Source organism: Bos javanicus, chromosome 18 (genome assembly GCF_032452875.1).
Source record: "Bos javanicus breed banteng chromosome 18, ARS-OSU_banteng_1.0, whole genome shotgun sequence".
Taxonomy (NCBI): Eukaryota; Metazoa; Chordata; class Mammalia; order Artiodactyla; family Bovidae; genus Bos; species Bos javanicus.
This window is the reverse complement of record NC_083885.1, coordinates 1,840,480-1,860,170: the sequence shown is the minus strand read 5'-3', so window position 1 is coordinate 1,860,170 and position 19,691 is coordinate 1,840,480. Positions and strand designations below refer to the sequence as shown.

Here is a 19,691-nt window from a genome sequence, read left to right as displayed (position 1 = left end):
ACACAGCAAATTCCCCATTGGCTATCTATTTTACATATGGTAATACATTTACTACATTTTGATTGACAGCAATTGCAACAGGTTCTCTATTTTCCACCCAGACCTTTAGCTGAGCACAACTTTCCTTGGAACTTTCTCAGTGTCTAAGCCCTTCTGAGTGTGTGTATCTATGTCTTCGTGTCTATAGTTTTTTTTCTCTTTTTCTTTTTGTAGGTCATTTTTCAACTCTGTTTTCCACCTCGGGCCTTTTCCTTTTTTCCCTACCATTCTAGGACAATAAAGATGTTCCTTGGTTTCAAGTAGGAAAATGTGTGTTTCTCAGGACCTGTTTCTAGACTGGAGTGTCTTTTCCTCTCTTTGGTAGCCCAGAGAGACAAGAGCCCTTGCTCTTGCCCAGCCCAGAAATGGTTATTATTTGTGAGGATGTTTATTCATAATTCTCTTTTCTCATTTAACAAAACCAAACTCATGTGGTGGTGGTGTTTTGTTTTTTTTTTTCCAAACTCATGTGTTAATTACACAGCGATCACTTTGAATTTCTCTAGATCCCTTGCTTTTGTTTCTGAGTGAGGAAAAATAGGTCAGTGTATTTTTAGCAGCAGGTGTGTATAGATGTAGTTTTTGGTGATTCTTTTATGGTAGAGGTACATCAGTTTGCGGTTTTGAGTTCTATCTGATGAGAAGAATCCTTTTCTGTGATTGTGTACTCCTTTGGAGAGGCTTCCTCCTGAAGTGACAGTTCAGTTTTTAGTTTTTTGGTGGTCAGTAGGTTTAAATTTAAAAATTGGCATTACCGACTCAAAGGACATGAGTTTGAGCAAACTCCAGAAGATAGTGAAGGACAGGGAGGCCTGGTGTGCTGCAGTTCACCGGGTCCCAAAGAGTGGGACACGACTTAGCAACTCAACAATAGATTTAAGTTTCTAGTAATGTAAATACAGAGCTCTATAAGAGATGTAGGTGAAGTACTTTTATCTATTAGATTAGCAAAAGTCTGGTTGTAGAAAATTAGGAACTCAGGTTGCTGGGGATGTAAATTGTCAGAGTTTCTTTGAAAGGCAGTTTGTCAATATGTATCAAAATTGCAAATGTGTAAGTCCCTCAGTCCAGCAATTGCACTTCTAGGAATTAATCTTAGAAATACAGTCATGCACATATGAATGATTTATATATGAAGATTTTTCTTTGAAGCAGTATTCATATTAGCAAGAGGTTGGGAAGAACCTGAATGAATGTTCATCAGTAGGGTTTTAGCTACGTGAATTCTTACATACCCATTCGATGGAATACTTATCCTTGTATTAATACATAGCTGTAAAAAAAAAAACCGAGAAAGTCTTGTTTGTCGCTCTGTCCAAGATAGGTAAAATGATTAAAAACAAAATCAGTTGCGCTATAATGTGAGTGTACAATGATCTTTAGTTTAAAATGAAGGTGTAGTATACAGTATTAGTATGTTTCTTCTTGTGCATACAGAAAATATCTGGAAAGACATGGTATAACTTGGTGAAATTGATTCCTCCAAGAAGGAAAACTGAATAGCTAGGGAATGGGTGGAGTGAGCTTTTTGCTGTGCTTTTGTATTCTGAACCATGTGAAAGTAGAAGTTATTCAAATAGCAGTAAATGTAGACCTAGTTTGTTTCCATGACAGTAAAGTTAAATAAACATTGTTGCGTTAATGGTACAGAGTACAGCTCCCTAATGTTTTTAACTACATGTAACCTCAAGCAATTTATTTTCTTAGCCTAATTTTCTTACTTGTAAATTAGTGTAATGTCATGAACTTTGTGTATTTCTTGTGAGGCTAGAAGCAAAGTGTGTAGTAGCATAGTGCCTGCATGTAGAAAGCACTCCTAATTATCATGTTGTTACTCAGTAAGCCTTACTCTACTGGTTCTGCTGTCTTCACTAGACGTTCCCATACAGAAATATCTTAACAATTTCACAGCTGATATTTTTCTGCTTTTATGTGCTCTTAGCTTGCTTTGACTTGGTATAACCAAGGTCTGAATTGTGGAGTTGTGGGTGGCTCACTGTTAGTGCTGCCATGTTCCTGTACAACTTGACCTTGCAGCGAGCCACTGGCATCAGCTTTGCCATTCATGGCAACTTCTCTGGTGAGTTCCTCTAAAGTTTTGTGGTTTTTTTTTTTTTTTGACTGTACCTCTTGGGTCGCTGAATCTTACTTCCCTGACCAGGAATTGAACCTGTGCCCCCTGCAGTGGATGTGAGGAGTGCTAACCACTGGACTTCCAGGGAATTCCTCACATTTTAAATATTAATAGTTTTATGCTTTAGATTGGTTTTTCAACATCAAACCTTTTGTAAAAAACAAATTATGAAAAAAAATTTAATTGTTAGAGAACATTGTATCTTATGTAATGCTTTACAGTTTCTAAAGTAATTGATCTTATCTCATTTCCAAAGAACTTTTAGAAAGTAAGGTGTCTTGATAAGTGATTGGGCATTGAGCAAATGGTAATGGATTGGGATAGGTAGGCGTGGTATATCAGGTAGGATAGGAGGCGATTTAGGCATTAGATAGTGAAGACCTGTGCTGGGGCAGTGAGGATAGATAGAATGTGAGTTTGCATCCTGGGTGGCAGAGAAAATGACGGTAACATTCATAGCAGGTTACTTGAGATCAGAGAGTATGAGAAAGGAGGAAATTGGGTATTCTCAACATTTGAAGGTGATGACAACTCATCAGGGTGGAGATGAGTAGCAGGGAGAGATGGGTTCAAGTTGGCTGTTTATGCATCTGGAGGTGTTGATTGCAATTTTGAAAGCAAGTGAGCTTTTTAGAAATAAACAGCATATGTTAGATAGTAATTTTGAAAGTTCTTTGGGACACTACATCCAACTGCACAAAAAGTTAATATGATTTCTTAGAATAACAGCCTTAAAAATGGACTAGAAAGAGCCTTTGGAAATTTTTAATTTTACAAAGCTAGATGTTATATATTAATATCATTTGTAGACAACTCCCAATTATGCTTATTGATGGCAAATCTTAGAAAAATTAAAAGAAGTTTTTAAAAAAGCTTGCATGATCATTTATTTAAAGCTTTTCTTTGATACCACTTTTGTTAAATGTTTTAAATTCTAGGAAAAGGACCTTTTACAGTAGAATAAATTAAAATACTAAGCCTCCAACTCATTTAGTTGTATTTATGTGTAGTAGCATTTTGATCCATGAAGGTTACTTTTTGGATTAGTTCTTATTGTTCATGATCTTTATTTTGTGTGTTTTTCAGGAACCAAACAACAGGAAATTGTTGTTTCTCGAGGAAAGATCTTGGAACTGCTTCGCCCTGATCCCAACACTGGCAAAGTGCACACTCTACTAACTGTGGAAGTATTTGGTGTCATCCGGTCGCTCATGGCCTTTAGGTTGACGGGTGGCACAAAAGACTACATTGTGGTTGGCAGTGACTCAGGTCGGATTGTTATTCTGGAATACCAGCCATCTAAGAATATGTTTGAGAAGATTCACCAAGAAACCTTTGGCAAGAGTGGATGCCGCCGCATTGTTCCTGGCCAGTTCTTAGCTGTGGATCCCAAAGGGCGAGCTGTTATGATTAGTGCGTGACTTACTCTATTGGCTTTTTGATTCTTAAAGAAGCTCAGTTCAGACTAGCAATGCTGTGATCTTGGTAGCGTACCAAGAAATCACTCACCTGAATAAAATTTGTATCATTTTGGGTGTTTAAAGTTGCTTTCTCTTTTAAAACAATGGGGAAAGTTGTAACACACCTTTTCTACTTCTTATCTAGTTGGAAATGGGTCTTTTTTGGTTTCTTTGACTGTACCAAAAAGACTATGCTGAAAGTTTTCACATTAGGCAAAGAGTATGATTGCTTTCATCAGCCTGAAATGATGATTTACATTCATGTCTCTTCTCTGATAAATCTCTTGAAGAAAACTCTGAATATCTGATCAGGCTTCCAGAGGGCAACCTTCTGTGACCAATCACAAAATTATTAGATCTAATTCAGAGAACAAAGCTGGAAATTTTATGAATTTTTGTTTAGTTTGTCATAAAAATTTTTGGAAAGTTAGTGGGATGTTAAGATCCCTATTATGGGGACGTTCCTGGTAGTCCAGTGGCTAAGACTCTGAGCTCCCAGGGCAGACTTGGGTTTAATCCCTAGTCAGGGAGATAGATCCCACGTGTCACAACTAAGAGTTCACATGCCACAACTAAAGAGGGCCCTCTTAACTGCAGTGAAGATCTTGAATATTGTAACTAAGACTCAGCACCGATAAATTAAAAAAAAAAAAATCTCTATTAGAACGAGAAGGGTAAAATTTTGCTCCTTTTTATTTTAGTGTTAGCAAAATTTAAGTTAATGCACTTATAGAGTTTAGTACTGGCTATCATTTAGAAAATAATTGTGATGTAAATCTAGCTGTTCTGTAGCTCGTCTTTTCATTATCTGGAGTTTTTTTGTTTTGTCTCCATCCACAGGTGCCATTGAGAAACAGAAATTGGTATATATCTTGAACAGAGATGCTGCAGCCCGACTTACCATCTCATCTCCACTGGAGGCTCACAAAGCAAACACTTTAGTGTATCACGTAGTTGGAGTAGATGTGGGATTTGAAAATCCAATGTTTGCTTGTCTGGAAATGGATTATGAGGTATATCTTACTTGGTCACAATTTTTTTATTACTATCATACTCCAAATGCTTTTCTGAAACACTTGGGAGCGTCTCAGCATTTACCTGACCACATGTTAGCGCCTTTGCTCTGGTTTGAACAGTCCCCCTGTGTAAACAGGGATTTGTTGGGGAAACGCCCTGAAAAAAAGAGGTGAGGTGGTGGTTTGGATATTTTTTCATTGGGAGATAGTGAAAGATGGGACATACCATTCTTTCCCTTGAGAGGAAGGCAGTGTTTTCTGGTCCCAGAAGTAGAAAACTTGGGTTCTTGCTCCCATTCTGCCATTTTTTAGTGTGAATTTTGGCAAAGCATTTGGCATCTGTGGACCTCTGTTTCCTGGTTTGTGAAATGGAAGAATCTTGATGCCCTTTTCAACTTTGTTCATTTATTTAAATAATTTCTACTGGAGTATAGTTGATTTACAGTGTTGTATTAGTGTCAGGTGTACAGCAGAGTGAATCAGTTATACATATACATGTATCCACTCTTTTACTTTCTAGCTTTGAAAGCTTGATTTTATGGTACTGATTAGTCTTTGTGCCACTGTTACCTAGGAAGCAGACAATGATCCAACTGGGGAAGCAGCAGCTAATACCCAGCAGACGCTTACTTTCTATGAATTAGACCTTGGTTTAAATCATGTAGTCCGAAAATACAGTGAGCCTTTGGAGGAACATGGAAACTTCCTAATTACAGGTACTTTTTTCTTCCATCTGCTTTGTACCATTTTGCTTGGTCCATTTTATGCCCAAACTTAGGAGTGTTTACTTAATAGCATTTGGAAGCTGTAATCTATTCATAGTAAACCTGAGTGCCTTGTCTGTTTTGGGGAGGTTAGAGATTCATGTGGTGGTTAACTCGTACCCTCTAATGGGGGAGAGAAAAAAAGAGCAGTCAGCTTGGAGTCTTGATTTCTGTTGGTTGCTCTGGTGTTTTGACTGTGGTCAGTCTTTCACTCTCATTACAAAAATCAAAATCTGACTCTATGAAAAGACAGACGTTATGGATGAAACAAGATAAAACTGTCCTTCAGTTTGAAAGCCTAGATGAAATAGAAATATTTTTGAAAACTGTCACCAAACTTGATAGAAGATGAAATTAAGAACCTGAGTAGACCAACATTTGTTTTAAAATGGGGCAATAATCAAAAGTTTCTTTTCCTCAGAAGATTTAAGGTTCAGAATTTTTAGGGACCTTAAATTTCTTGAGAGATCAGAAAAAGAATAAAAACCGTTGTACCACTTTAAGAGCTTAATATACCTTCATACCAAAACTGGGGAAGGACAGTAATAAGAAACATTTACAGCCTAGTTATCCTTTGATGGTAGATGCAAAAATCTTAAATTTTAGCAAATCAGATTCAACAGTGTTTTCTGTGCATCATAGGAAAGTAAGATTTTTGTAGGAGCTCGAAGAGGTTCACCATGAAGAATCAATATTAGTTTAATTCATTATATTAAAAGACTAAAGGACAGCTATATTTGTGGTATCTAAATTGTATCAGGCTCATCTAAGAGGGTGATCCAGTCCTTTCTGTTTTGAGTCATTTGCATTTGATGTCTAAAATGAAGTATGTCTGTTGTTGGGTAGGATTTTGGAGAAGAAAAATATAAAATAGCACTTGTCTTTGAGTGTTAAATCTTAGGAGGAGACTATATATTAAGCAGAAGCATTTTAAAAAATAGGTTATATAAATTACTTGTTACACTGTATTATGATACTTCTCATTTACAAGGGTTTCATTCATTAAACAAATGTTTACTGAACCTCTATGATCACTGTGTGCAAAGTCAATCTGTTGAGACTGCATGGTGAAAAATTTGTTGTGGTGTCTCCTTTTATACAAGATTGAGTATAATGGTGAATACATACTAGTAACACAAAAATTACCAGAGTGTGCCACATGGCATGACAGCGTGGAGGAGGGGTTCCTAACCAGGGAAAGGAAGGCAGTGCATTAGAGAAAGCTTTCAGAAGTGCTCTCAGCTGAGGACTAAGGAATAGTTAGGAGTTAGGTGCAGTGGGGGTGGAGGAGGAGTTTCTGTTGTGGGCAGAGGAACCAGAATGCACAAAAGCCCAAATGCAGGAAAAAACATGGTTCATTGAAAACTGAAAGCTCATTGTGGTTGGATCATTGGAGGTAAAGAGCTGGGGTGGAGGAAGCAGAAGAATAATGACATATTAAAGGTGAATGTTTTAGAAAGATCACTTGATTACATTTTTGTAATGGAATGGAAGGTAGTAAGGTCAGGAAGCATTTCCATTAAACCAAAAGAGATTTGCAGCATGAGGACTGCTGAAGAGGTAGAACCAATGTGGGAGAGGAGAGAATTGAAGGATGGCATCCTTTTTGCTGGTTTGGTCAATTGGTTGATGGCAGTGTTCTCTAAGGTTGAGAACCCAGGAGATGGTTTGGTAAGGAACTTGGCAGTGGTTTATGAATGCATTCATTTTTAACCTGCTATGGAATATCCATGTAAGAGTGTCCAGTAGGCAGTTGGATTATAGGTCCAAAGCTGAGAACTGAGTTCTGGGCTTGGAGCTAAACTTTCAGATGCCTTATTAGATATCTGGACAGGCTGAGATCACCCAAACGGTGCTCCATCCTTGTCTAGTGTAACTCTCAGGGAAAAGAAACACATTGAATGTTTAGCACCTTCAGGCACCTTTAAGTCGTGCTGAAGGAGAGAAGGAATTGAAGGTTAAATTCATAGTTGTGTCAAATCATTGCTGGTTTTTGTTTTCTCTTGACAGTTCCAGGGGGATCGGATGGTCCAAGTGGAGTGCTGATTTGCTCCGAAAACTACATTACCTATAAGAACTTCGGTGACCAACCGGATATCCGCTGTCCAATTCCCAGGAGACGGGTAGGTCTTTGTTTACCATAAGAGAAAATATATTTATGTTGTGAAAGGAACTTAATTTTTGTTAAGTGTTTGTAATAAAGTCAGTAAGTATTTTAGCACAACAAAATCTGAGAAAGAAAATTGAAAACCAGCACAGCTCTGGGTTGTGCACCTGAAACTAGCGTGATACTGGGAGTCAGTTGTGCTTCAGCTTTTAAAAAAGCAGATACAGTTTTCATTCTTGAAGAGCCTATGAACAGTATCCATTTGAAATTCCTGAAGTTTCTAGTTTGAAGAATCCTGGTGTATTCATTGAAGATAAATTGCCTTTCATTCTCCCCTACCCCACCCCGTTCCAGCATAGAAAAAATCTAAAAGGAGCAAACAGTGAATCCTGTATACTTTTCACTTAGATTCACTTATTAGTACTGCTTTGCTACATTGGCCTTTTCTTTCTTTTGTATCTGTGTTTTTTAGGCAAGACCATTTGAAGATAAGTTGTAGGGATCATGACACTTTGTGACAGTTCCTTGTACTACCCCGTTTTATTTAAGAGATTTGGGTATCCGTGGATTTTGGTATCTGGGGGTTCCTCAAACTAGTCCCGTGCAGATGTTGAGGGATGATTATAATGAAGTTCTGTGTACCCAGCCTCAGTTATCAGCAGCACATGGGTAATTGTCATTGATCTCTGCTTCCTCAAACTCTCTTTTCACCCCAGATTATTTATCTTTTTAATACTAATTTATAGGTCCTGGGGTTAAATCTTTTTAAGACATAGTTTATCTAGTACATGGTATTTGAGTAAGACTCCATCAATTTTAGAAAATTTGGTAAGATTAGCAAGTTAAATTTTTGGAATGGTGTTAAGTAATTAAGTTTAGATAATCAGAAATTGGCACCTGACTGCCAGGTGCTGTACTTGACTTTGGGACTACAAAGAAATATAAAACATGTTTTGCCTTTGAGAGAAATACAAAATGTTGGAAATACTTAAAAAGAAACAAACCAGCTGAGGGGGATGCCTTCTGGGATTCGGGCAAGTTGATAAAGACAGAAGAGGGATGATGTTGGTGGTTTGGATAGTACTGTGAACGGGTAAGAGTCTTACTCACAGCCTGAAATGATGATTCTTTAAATTTCATGTCTCTTCTCTGACATTTTTCTCTGGAGATAGTTTTTGCCTTATTAATCTGATCAGGCTGTAGAGTGGAATTGTGGCATTTTGTTTTAACCTAAGCTTTATTATGTATTTATAGTAGACAAGAATTTCTGTTTATTGTGTTACATAATCCTGTGGCTGGCAAGCTGCTCTGGATCACAGCTTGCATGGAGAGACTCCAGGTGCCTCTAGGCGTTTGGTGGCCTGTTTGATCCTTATTGGTAAGGTGCTGAATTCCAGAAAAGAAATCCTAATTTCTAAGATGTTGATTGTGTATTTGACTTTGCTAGAATGACCTGGATGACCCTGAAAGAGGAATGATTTTTGTCTGCTCTGCCACCCATAAGACCAAATCAATGTTTTTCTTTTTGGCTCAAACTGAGCAGGGAGATATCTTTAAGATCACTTTGGAGACAGATGAAGATATGGTAAGTAGAGCATGGAGGAGGGAGGAAAAAATGAAAAAGTATGTTAGCTGTTATTAGTCTAATTTGAGAAAACTTGCTACAGTTTCATCCTAATTTTAGTTAAATAACCTTATTTTGAAAACTGATGGTTATCTACGGTTTACAGAGTGGTGTCATAAGCCATTTGTTCATTGCAACTACTCTGAGATAGAAAGGATAGTTACAAGTTTAAAAAACAGGAACTGAATGCCTTAAAAAGTAGTTGCTTAAGGTGTTAAAGCTTTTAAAGTTTGGAATTGGAATATGAATGTGAATTTTCTCCCCCTGGTTAACAGATTTTTGGTCTGATTACATACAATGTGAGAATGGGTAATGCCGCTTCTAGTGAATGCCTTCGCTCTCTGTCGCCTGAAACTGGCAATATGCGAGATCTGTCACTTTTATCCCATGGAGGAGCATTGAGCACTGGGCAATTTCTTAGATACTGGTTTAGCTCAAGAGTTGGCAAGTTTTTTGTGTTTTTGTTTTTTCTTTTTAAGGCCAGCTAGTGAACATTTTCAGCTTTTGTGGGCCGTGTGGTCCCTGTTTGCACTACTTAGCTATACCGTTGGGGCATAGAAGCAGCCACTGGGAGTCCGTGAACTGCACGGCTAGCCTGCGGGCTCTAGTTTTCTGACTCCTGGTGTGGATGTGAAGGACAGGATTTTTTTTTGCCACTTTGTTTTATTACATTGTCTTATTATACTGCACTGTCTTCCATGTTGTGGCTTCATTTGCCTGCATACTAGAATCTTTCTCTTTCCATTCCAGGTTACTGAGATCCGGCTCAAGTATTTTGATACTGTGCCTGTTGCTGCTGCCATGTGTGTGCTTAAAACAGGCTTCCTTTTCGTAGCATCAGAATTTGGAAACCAGTGAGTAGTCCTTTTATTATCCCATTTCACCCTGGTTACTATAAAGTTGGTGAAAGAGAGGTAGTTTCAAGGCCTTGTAGCTTTCCTGAGAATGTTTTATGTCCTTCAGAGCAAAAGTTTTGCCCTCTTCCCTTTATGTTCTTTCTCTTGATGACTTTCTCTATTTTAGTGGCTTAAATCAATACCTGTGGATAGCTGCAAAAAGTAGCTTTAGAAGTGATCTCCTGAACTTCTTGTTGGGCATTCCTGCTGAACTACTTAGTATTAAATAGATGTTCCATAGACATGTCACTGGTACAAGTCTGAAGTTGAAACTCATTAGTACCAGCTTCCCAGCCATATCACCAGTCTTTCCAACCTTACTATTTCTTTTTTTTTAAACATTCTTTTTTCTTTTAATGTTCTTTTCCATTGTGGTGTATTTTAGGACGTTGAATTTTGTTCTCTGTGCTAGAACCTCTGTTGTTCATCCTTTCTGTTCCATAGATAGGTTCATTTGTGTCATGTTTTTAGATCCCACATAAATGCTACCATATGGCACTTGTCTTTCTCCTTTTGGCTTCACTTAGTATGATCATCTCTAGTTGCATCCATGTTGCTGCAAATGGCTTATTTTGTTCTTTTTTATGGCTGAGTAGTAGTTTGTTGTGTATGTATACCACATCTTTATGCATTCATCTGACAATGGACATTTAGGTAGTTTCCTTGTCTTGGTTTTGCTGTCCTTACTATTTCTTTTTTTTTTTTTTTTACTATTTCTGTTAATGTCTTATGGGCCAATTCCAGCAATTTGAGTGTAAAGTCTCAGTTTTTGTGGTACTACTCTGAATTAGTTCTCTAGTTCCTTATTGTGGTTCATTGTCTTGTAAAACTCAACCTTTATAGAGGGTCATCTCTTTAAGCAAACAAGACACAACCCTGATGAAATGATTTCCTCATCCCTATGTTACAGTCTTTGATGGCTTTTCATAGACAAATGGGAGAAGGTGATGGCACCGCATTCCAGTACTCTTGCCTGGAAAATCCCATGGATAGAGGAGCCTGCATGGTAGGCTGCAGTCCATGGGGTCGCTGAGAGTCGGACACGACTGAGCGACTTCACTTTCATGCATTGGAGAAGGAAATGGCAACCCATTCCAGTGTTCTTGCCTGGAGAATCCCAGGGACGGGGGAGCCTGGTGGGCTGCTGTCTATGGGGTTGCACAGAGTCAGACACAACTGAAGCGACTTAGCAGCAGCAGCAGCATAGACAAATGAGTTAAATAAGTCTGAACTCTACTCTGGCCTTGAATTTAAAACCAGTATTGAAGACTCCAGATTGCATATGAAATGAGATGCCATGGTCTTGCTTTCTAGTTCAGGTTTTGCCAGCACGTGCAGAAGACTTATCTAATGCTATTTCTGTGTGATGAAAATGAAAATGTCGTCTAAAATTCTGTGATTCTATTCCAGTTTTGCTGTTTCTACAGTTGTTCTCCCTTTCTTTATGTCCTTAACTCATCCTCATGGAGCTTATTCCAACTGTCTTTTTATTATTCCTTTTCCCAATTTATACCTGTTTTGTCTCACTGTTTATAACCTAGCCTATTGTTATGAGTATTTTCACCCATTTCTAATTTTTTAGTTTTCTTAACAAGGAATTTCCATTGTAGAAAAGTTAGGAAAGTGCATATAAGCAAAAATTCTCTTGTAATCCTGCCCAAAGATACCATTTTTTTGTGTGTGTAGCCTTCCTGTATATATATATATTTAAATCTTTGTATAAAAATGATAATGTATAGTGTTTTATAAGTTATGTATTTTTATATAGTAGTGAATATTAATAAATATTTTTCCTTATCAATAAATAGGTCTTAAACATTCATATTTTTTAGCACCCATTATCTCTTTTTGTGGTAAAATATGTATAACAAAATTCGTCATTTTAACATGTTCAATTTGGTGGCATTAATTACATTTGCAGTGTTGTATAACCGTTGCTACTATTTTTCCAAACTTTCTTTTATCACTCCGGACTGAACCCGTATGCCCATTAAGGAGTCTCTCCTCGTGGCCCTCAGCACTGGGGACCTGAGTGCACTCACACGTTCACCCTTCTGTCCGGCTCATCATTTCATGTAGCATAGTTTCAGAGTTCATGTGTCAGCTCTATATTCTTCTTATCTATCAATAATAACCCACTATATGTATGTACCATGTATTATTTACCTGTTAATGGACACCTGGGTTCTTTCCACCTTTTGGCTGTTGAGAGTAATGCAGTATTGGACGCTGGTGTGCAAATATTGGGTATGTACCCTGTTCTTAAAGATACGAAAAACCCTAGTCAATAAGCAGAGATCTCAAACTATAGATGCCAACTCAATATTAAAGTGATTTATGAGCATTATGTTGATGGCAGACATCTTCAGAAAATGTACTTTTTAAATGCTTATTGGCTTTTTTTCTTCCAGTTTTACAGAGATAAAATTGAAATACAGCACTGTATAAGTTTAAGGTGTGCAGCATAATGATTTGACTTATATACATCATGAAATGGTTATCACAGTTAATCTCATTTGGTTCACGTATAACATATGGAAGTGTTAATTATATTTATAATGTACATCGGACAGAAAATATTTTACCTGAAATCTTTGCTTCTCCCTAGTTACTTATATCAAATCGCACATCTTGGAGATGATGATGAAGAACCTGAGTTTTCATCTGCCATGCCTCTAGAAGAAGGAGACACATTCTTCTTTCAGCCAAGACCACTGAAAAACCTTGTGTTGGTTGATGAATTGGACAGCCTCTCTCCCATTTTGTTTTGCCAGGTGCAGATCTTTCCAGTCACTCCATAATGAGCAGTGCTAACCAACTGTTTTTGAGTATGAATGAGTTTAAAGTTTTAATTTAAATTAACCTCATAGTCTAAAGAGGTTCAGCAGCATGTCTGTGGACTCGCCAGGGTATAAGGGTGAAGCAGCTGAAGGCAGTTGGGGGGTTAAAAACTTTACATAAATCCTTGGGCTTAAAGTGGTTAAGACTCTACATTTCTACTGCAGGGGGCACAAGTTCCATCCCTGTTCAGGGAACTAAGATCCCACGTGCTGTGTGACCAAAACAAAGAACTGATAAAAGCTTTTTATGTTCGTAAAACTTGCTGCTTCAAACTGCTTGCGTTTCGGGACATTGGGTCTTTTTTTCACTCCATGTGCCCAGGGCCAGTAGTAATATTTAAGCCTAATAAACTAAAAAAGTGGTTTGTCTCCCTGAGAATAATCAAGTTTGTGTGTGGGAAAGTAGCACAAGTAGACATTTCCTCCCCTTTTCTTTGTGCAGATAGCTGATCTGGCCAATGAAGACACTCCCCAGCTATATGTGGCCTGTGGTAGGGGACCACGGTCATCTCTGAGAGTCTTAAGGCATGGACTTGAGGTAAGATTGGAATTTATAGATCATATGCAGGGTTTGGAGGGAAGTGCTAGCAAAGCAGCCTAAGGCTTTATTCTGATATCAAAGATGTATTCAATGTTTATATGAAACAAAAATGTTTTCCTCTTTACCTGTTTCCATAAAGTTTACAGTTTAAATTTCCTAATCATTAACATGTTAACACAATAGGCACTTTAAAAATTTGGCAAGTGGATATCAAAGGGGAAAATGCCTATTAATTCCAGGCTCACTCACCACAGTGTGTAGGTTGGGAAGTCTGCATGGCACATTTTACTGCGTCTCATTTTAGTCTTGATCCTTCTGCATAGTTTTTAGATACTTATATTTTTAACTATGTTAAATACAGTATGTATATATTTGTATCTTACTAAGTTTATTTCTTATTACTATGTGCTTTTAAGTTGTACAATTTTTAATGTTTTTGCAATATACCTCCACAGTGGGTGGATCAGAATTTATTTAATGAATCCTTTATTGTTGAACATTTTAGGTGAAATGGACATTCAAAATTATCTTCTCAAATCCCATATCCTTTTCTCATCATGGTTCTTGTGTCGATGCATCTTAGCAAGCCCTGGGCTTGATTTTGTTGGAAATAAAATAAATCTTCCTATGGCAGTTACTTTTAGCAGTTGGGGTTGGCAAACTCCAGGCTCTTAGAGGCCCACTGCCTGTTTTTTGTAAATTTTTATTGGAACACAGGCAAGGGGACCTTTGTTTTGAATTTTGGCTCTGCTTAATAGCTGTTACTAAGCTTTTGTTTCCTCTTCTATAAAATGGGCTTCATAGCATCTGCCTTAAGGATTGCTGTAGGAATTAAATGAGAATGCAGATGAAGCACTTGCTCAAGTTCTGGCGTATAGTAACTGTTCAATAAACGTTAGCTATTAATATCTCTGTCTCGGGGGATTTAAAAAGTTTTGACTGCTCGAATATTCATCAAGTCACCAAAATTTCAATGACTTGAACCTAATTTAGACCAATAGTTCTTGATAAGATACTTGCTGCTCATTGGATCCCAGTTATCATCTGGTTAAAGTAAGCACTCACACACAAAAAAATGCATACATGCATTAACAAAACTTTGTGTACGGTGTTGCGAGATAAAGAACCTGATGAAGAATCATTGTTTTTGAGTCCTCTGCTGCCTCCTAATTTTTTCTAATTCTATTTTTAAAAATCTGTTATGCAAAAATATTTTTTAAATTGCTGGACATTGTTTTGTTCCTGTGTATCTGTTTGTTGAATCTTGTTCAGCTAGATTATGGTCTCAGTTGAGCAGAGTCACTGTCAGATAGTGTAGCGTACTTGACATTTAGATTTTATTGATTGTGAAGTTACCCAAGATTGTCCTGTACCATGATCAGGTACTCCTGCTACCATTACATAGATAAAACAAACAAAAGGATAAAATAAAATGCCTTTCATATATATTCTTGAGTTCTTCCTATAAAATGTAGTTCCACTGTTTAATTGCACATTATGATAGGCTGCCTTGCTTTTTATCTCTAGATCATTTAAAAATAATTTAATAAAATTTTTATCTTAGGTAGTCTTAGATTTACAGAAGAATTGCAAGGATACTATAGACAGTTAATGTTTAGTCCACACCTTGTTTTCTCCTCTAGATCATTTTGAGTTTATCTTACATATTTTATTTATTCCATTTGAAAGTCTATACGACATTCAGAGGAGTCTTGACTCTGACATTAAGGGGCATAAAAATCAAGTAGGAAGGACAAAACAGTTCCTCAGATTACTTTCAGATAAGTGTCCTAAGCGGTGATTGTGATTCCTATGAAAACTTACAGGAGGGAGAGATGACTGCCAGCTCAGAAAATAAGGGAAGATTTTTTTCTAAAGGATGTGGCATTTGAATTGTTTGGTGAAGAGACGTGGAATTTCGCCTTAGGGGAGCAAAGGGAAGGAAAGGATGCTAATTGAGATGGACTGTTTGATTCCCACATGCTTGCTTTTTGTGGGGGATGCAGGCACGTTATACTTAAAAGGAAGCGTTTGGCCTGGCTGCAGCAGCTATCCTAGGTGTTCCATCACTGCTTGCTGAAGTCAGTTTTGGGAATTGACAGTACCTCTAGCCTTTTGGTTCTTAATGTTCTGTTTGACTACTTGGTTCCAGTGTTTTAATCCAGTGTACACTGTGAGCACTGCTATATTATAGGGACTGTATTATCTAGTGTGATTGTAAGCAAGGAGCTGAGTTTCACGCTCAGTGGGTCTGTGGTTTGTCTCCTTTCCTGTCAGGTATCAGAAATGGCTGTCTCAGAGCTTCCCGGTAACCCCAACGCCGTCTGGACAGTGCGTCGGCACATTGAAGGTAAGCAGCCCTTTCCCAGAGGTCTGAATGAGGGTCCAGGTGCCACTGACAGTAGAAGCTGAAGAGGCTGCATTCATAATACTTCTATGTCATTTCATATACTAGAGACTTTTTATGACTCAACACCATGTTTTTGAGGCTCCCAATCACGATGCTGTCACGTACTACATTTTGTACACATGGGTAAGAGGCACACAGGGTGGCTGTTCACACTCAGTGCATACACACTTCAGTATCATAGAGCTGTCACATGTCGGTTCTTTGATTATATTCATCATTAAGGTACTCTTTCCATATGTGTTAGAGGTATGATGTAAGGAAAAGTTTTTGCTTCTTCTATGATGTTTTCTCCTGTTGTGTTGAAATCACAGTGAAATTGAAGGTATTCTGGATATTAAGAGGTTTGTTACTATTCTCTTCAATAGGTGTAGTAGTTGTGTTTAAGGGAAAGTGGAGGTTGATTGAAGCAGAATTTTAGGCTGAGTGGAAAAGGAGGGATGGAAGAAAGAGGAAGGCTGAGCTCCTGAATAAAAATGGTCACCTCATCCTAAAACTTTGAAAGTTATGTGAAAATGCATATTAATGCAACAGCAGAAAAGTCTTGTGACAATGGAATTTCAGTCTCTTAGAAATAAAACTCAGTTCTCATTTTCCCTTTGATTCTTTGGGATGGTAGGTCATTTCTATTCCTAGACCTCATTTTCCTCTTGTTCCCTCAGGAATGTGAAACTGGCCAGAATACAAAGCTTTTTCAAGAAAACAGCTGGAAATCTTCCTGCTTTTTAGATGTTTTGGTTGTATGGAACAAGTTTAAGGGAGCTGGGAAATGTGTAGGAGGGAAACCTCTTTCTATTAATAGAATACACAGTGAATTTAATCTTCATGTGGGCATTGGAATCCTATCTGAGTAGAAAGAAAAAAGTGAATAGGAAATCAGTAGGTTCATTTTAGCTGAGAAGGTATTTATTGGATGATTGGTTTTAAAAGATTTCCCCAGTTTTGGTATTGTCTTCATAAAGTGGTCATAAACTGGTCAGAGTTGATGTTCACCTTTAGCTTGGGGGCTGGTTGATATGAAGGCTCTTGAAAATTGCCTAGACTGTTTGAATTAGAAAGAGCCTTTGTGATAAAACCTAGTGTGCTCCTTTTTTTCGTGTTTTTTGTTTTATTAAACTTTATTGTAAAATCTATTTAGATTTGCAGGAAAGCTACTCCTCATTTTTTTGAAAAAGGCTGAAAATCACAGTTGTTGACTGTCTCAACATAGAGCACATAGGTAATAGAGACTGAAAGCTTTGTATCAAATCTCAACCCAGTGTTCATTTGACTGAGTGAGTCTGGGTCATTTTGGTTTCCTAGGACAAGTTCAGTATTCTCATCGTGCTGCCTTGTAATTAAGATAGGATTGTATTCTCAGAGCAGTCATCTAAAAAAGAAGTATACAGAACTATTGTGTGTTCTGATATGGTGAAAGGCATGTGTGTGTTGCCAGGCTGGGTTAGAGGAGAGGGAAGAGGCTTGTGTTTGAGAATCAGGAAAGGCTTTGGGGGTGATGTTTGATAAGTTAGTGATAAGCGGTATATTGCATGGTGGAACTTGTAGCTAAAATGTTTTCTCCTCTAAATACCAAAATCTAGGAAATTATTAAATCGTGATAAATTTTACTCTTTAGGATCTATAATTTGGGTTTTCACCCATAAAAGAGGTCAAGTTCTCGGTTCATTCTCTTTCCAGATTTCCTAAGTTACTATTCCACATGTCCACACATGTGGACATGGCATGTAGTCTTCCAGGCAACTACTAACCTTGGCTGGTACTTGGTGATGCACACTACCAATACCAAGCCTTTTTTTCTCTTCCACAGGTGGCTGGTGAAGGTGCTGATCACCACAGGTGTGTACCTATCGCTAGGGTCTACCGTGGGGTCTTAGAGTTTACCCAGGGAGAGGGAGTTGCACAAAATACTGAGGCTGCCCTGCTGGCATCTCTCAGAGGGTAACTGTGCAGTTTGCTGTCCATGTGCACTGTGGTAGTGCACCCCCATCTGCCAGTGTGTTAAACAGTCTGAGGCAGGAGTCACTTTCTCCCACAGAATGTAGAACATAGGATTAATTTGCTTCCCATTAAGCCAAAAGGGCCTATAGCTAGAAAATCTTAACTTCATACTCTCCCTTGATGTTTTTATATGTTCCATGTGTAACTGAAAGATTGGGCCCTGGAGCAAGCCCCCGCTTTTTTCTTTTGAGTCTAGTGAGGCCTGTGCTGAGGCAAGACAAATACTGAGTAGTCTGAATATGGAGTGAGAATGAGATGTTGAAGGCCTCGGTCATCTCGGTTGTCACTCACTCTTCTCTTGGAGTGGGCTTTGTTGAGCCTGAGATACTAGGACAAGAGAAAGAAGGGCACATCCCCTCTTCTGTGGGCTGCTTCCGCAGTGCTGAGACAGAAGTCCCACTTAACCTGAGACAGAGATGCAGTCTAATACTGAAATAGATTCTTCAGTGAGAAAGGAACTAATAGTGTTTTATATGAAACTTGAAACCTCTGAAAGAAGGCAACATAGACTTAATAGTTCATTGGCGTTTGCCTTGACTGAATCTTTATTTTGTTTTCAAGTCCAACTTTTAACCTAAAACCTGCCTAGGACCCAAGAGCTGCTATCTGCTTCTGGTTCTCCTGGTTGTAGGATGGAAAGGATAGACATCTCAGTGTGCTTAATATTCATAGGGAAGTGGATATTTGCAGCTTTCAGATAGCAGTCTTTGCTCTGCTGCTTGTTGAACTGCCCAGCAAACATAAGACCCAGACCACCGAGCATCTCTTTATTTTTATACCTGAGCAGTCTGGGGCCTTGAGTCAGAGAGGGGAGGATAAGGACGCAGGCTGCTGCTTTTCGTCACTCCCCTCAGTCTCTGCATGTAGGTTAAAAATGTGTGGTTTCTTTTCTGGAGACCCTCTTCCCTTGACTGAAGGAAGAAGCTGAAATCCTGCCCAGTTTTAGCCCTTTATTGTTTGGCTTTAATTTGCTCTGGCATAGCTTTTGAGATAGAAAGTTTCAGTGTTGAGAACGTGGGAAAGGACACTATTTATATAATGTTAAAATTAAGCAATTCCTGTTAACTTTCACACCAGAGATTTCCAGTTTAAAAATAGAGCTGGAGTAAAGCTTTCAAGTTTGGTGTTGCTTAGAGACTGATGGTGGTTTTATTGTAAGCTGTTAAGACATCCACTTCAGGGATGGCCATGTCTGTGCTCAGTATTTTAAGATGATGAACAATACAGTTTTACAGAGCAATTTTATAAGGTGTCCCCAGGCCTGTGAAATAATCTAAAACCAGTTACCTGCTTGTCCAGTGTTACTTCATGTGATTTGGAAATTGAACCATTCCTCTGGATTCCTGGTGTAGCCATTAAGATTATACCCATTGGGAAAGATCTTTGATTCTTGTCTTTCAGCCACTCATTCCGTGCACACGTGTTATTAATTGAAGCAAACATTTTGCAGGACAGTACTCAACCCTTAACAAATTATAAGTTATATTTATTTCTATATGTTTATATTTTAAAATGCTGATTGCCATCTACTAGATTGATTTTCAGTTCAGTTCAGTTTACTCACTCAGTCGTGTCTGACTCTTTGCGACCCCATGAATTGCAGCACGCCAGGCCTCCCTGTCCATCACCAACTCCCAGAGTTCACTCAAACTCATGTCCGTTGAGTCGGTGATGCCATCCAGCCATCTCATCCTCTGTTGTCCCCTTCTCCTCCTACCCCTAATCCCTCCCAGCATCAGGGTCTTTTCACATGAGTCAGCTCTTCGCATCAGGTGGCCAAAGTGTTGGAGTTTCAGCTTCAGCATCAGTCCTTCCAATGAATACCCAGGACTGATCTTTAGGATGGACTGGTTGGATCTCCTTGC

At 38.3% G+C, this 19,691-nt stretch overlaps 1 protein-coding gene and 2 non-coding genes across 3 annotated transcripts in view; all 3 read left to right on the top strand.

Moving 5' to 3' along the window:
* The window catches only part of SF3B3 (splicing factor 3b subunit 3), a 38,881-nt gene that overhangs the window by 1,261 nt on the left and 17,929 nt on the right, over positions 1 to 19,691 (top strand). Inside the window, exons 2-11 of the mRNA XM_061386674.1 lie at positions 1,982 to 2,119; positions 3,260 to 3,586; positions 4,474 to 4,646; positions 5,224 to 5,365; positions 7,424 to 7,536; positions 8,968 to 9,105; positions 9,895 to 9,998; positions 12,649 to 12,814; positions 13,323 to 13,418; positions 15,699 to 15,771. Of these exons, the coding sequence (XP_061242658.1) occupies positions 2,050 to 2,119; positions 3,260 to 3,586; positions 4,474 to 4,646; positions 5,224 to 5,365; positions 7,424 to 7,536; positions 8,968 to 9,105; positions 9,895 to 9,998; positions 12,649 to 12,814; positions 13,323 to 13,418; positions 15,699 to 15,771 (1,402 nt within the window). The 5' untranslated portion in view covers positions 1,982 to 2,049. The remainder of the gene's footprint in view (positions 1 to 1,981; positions 2,120 to 3,259; positions 3,587 to 4,473; positions 4,647 to 5,223; positions 5,366 to 7,423; positions 7,537 to 8,967; positions 9,106 to 9,894; positions 9,999 to 12,648; positions 12,815 to 13,322; positions 13,419 to 15,698; positions 15,772 to 19,691) is intronic.
* Positions 3,870 to 3,949, top strand: LOC133231205 (small nucleolar RNA SNORD111). The gene has a single exon (XR_009731084.1). It is a non-coding gene; the product is annotated as a small nucleolar RNA SNORD111 (small nucleolar RNA).
* LOC133231204 (small nucleolar RNA SNORD111) lies at positions 8,630 to 8,720 on the top strand. Its single transcript, XR_009731083.1, has one exon. It is a non-coding gene; the product is annotated as a small nucleolar RNA SNORD111 (small nucleolar RNA).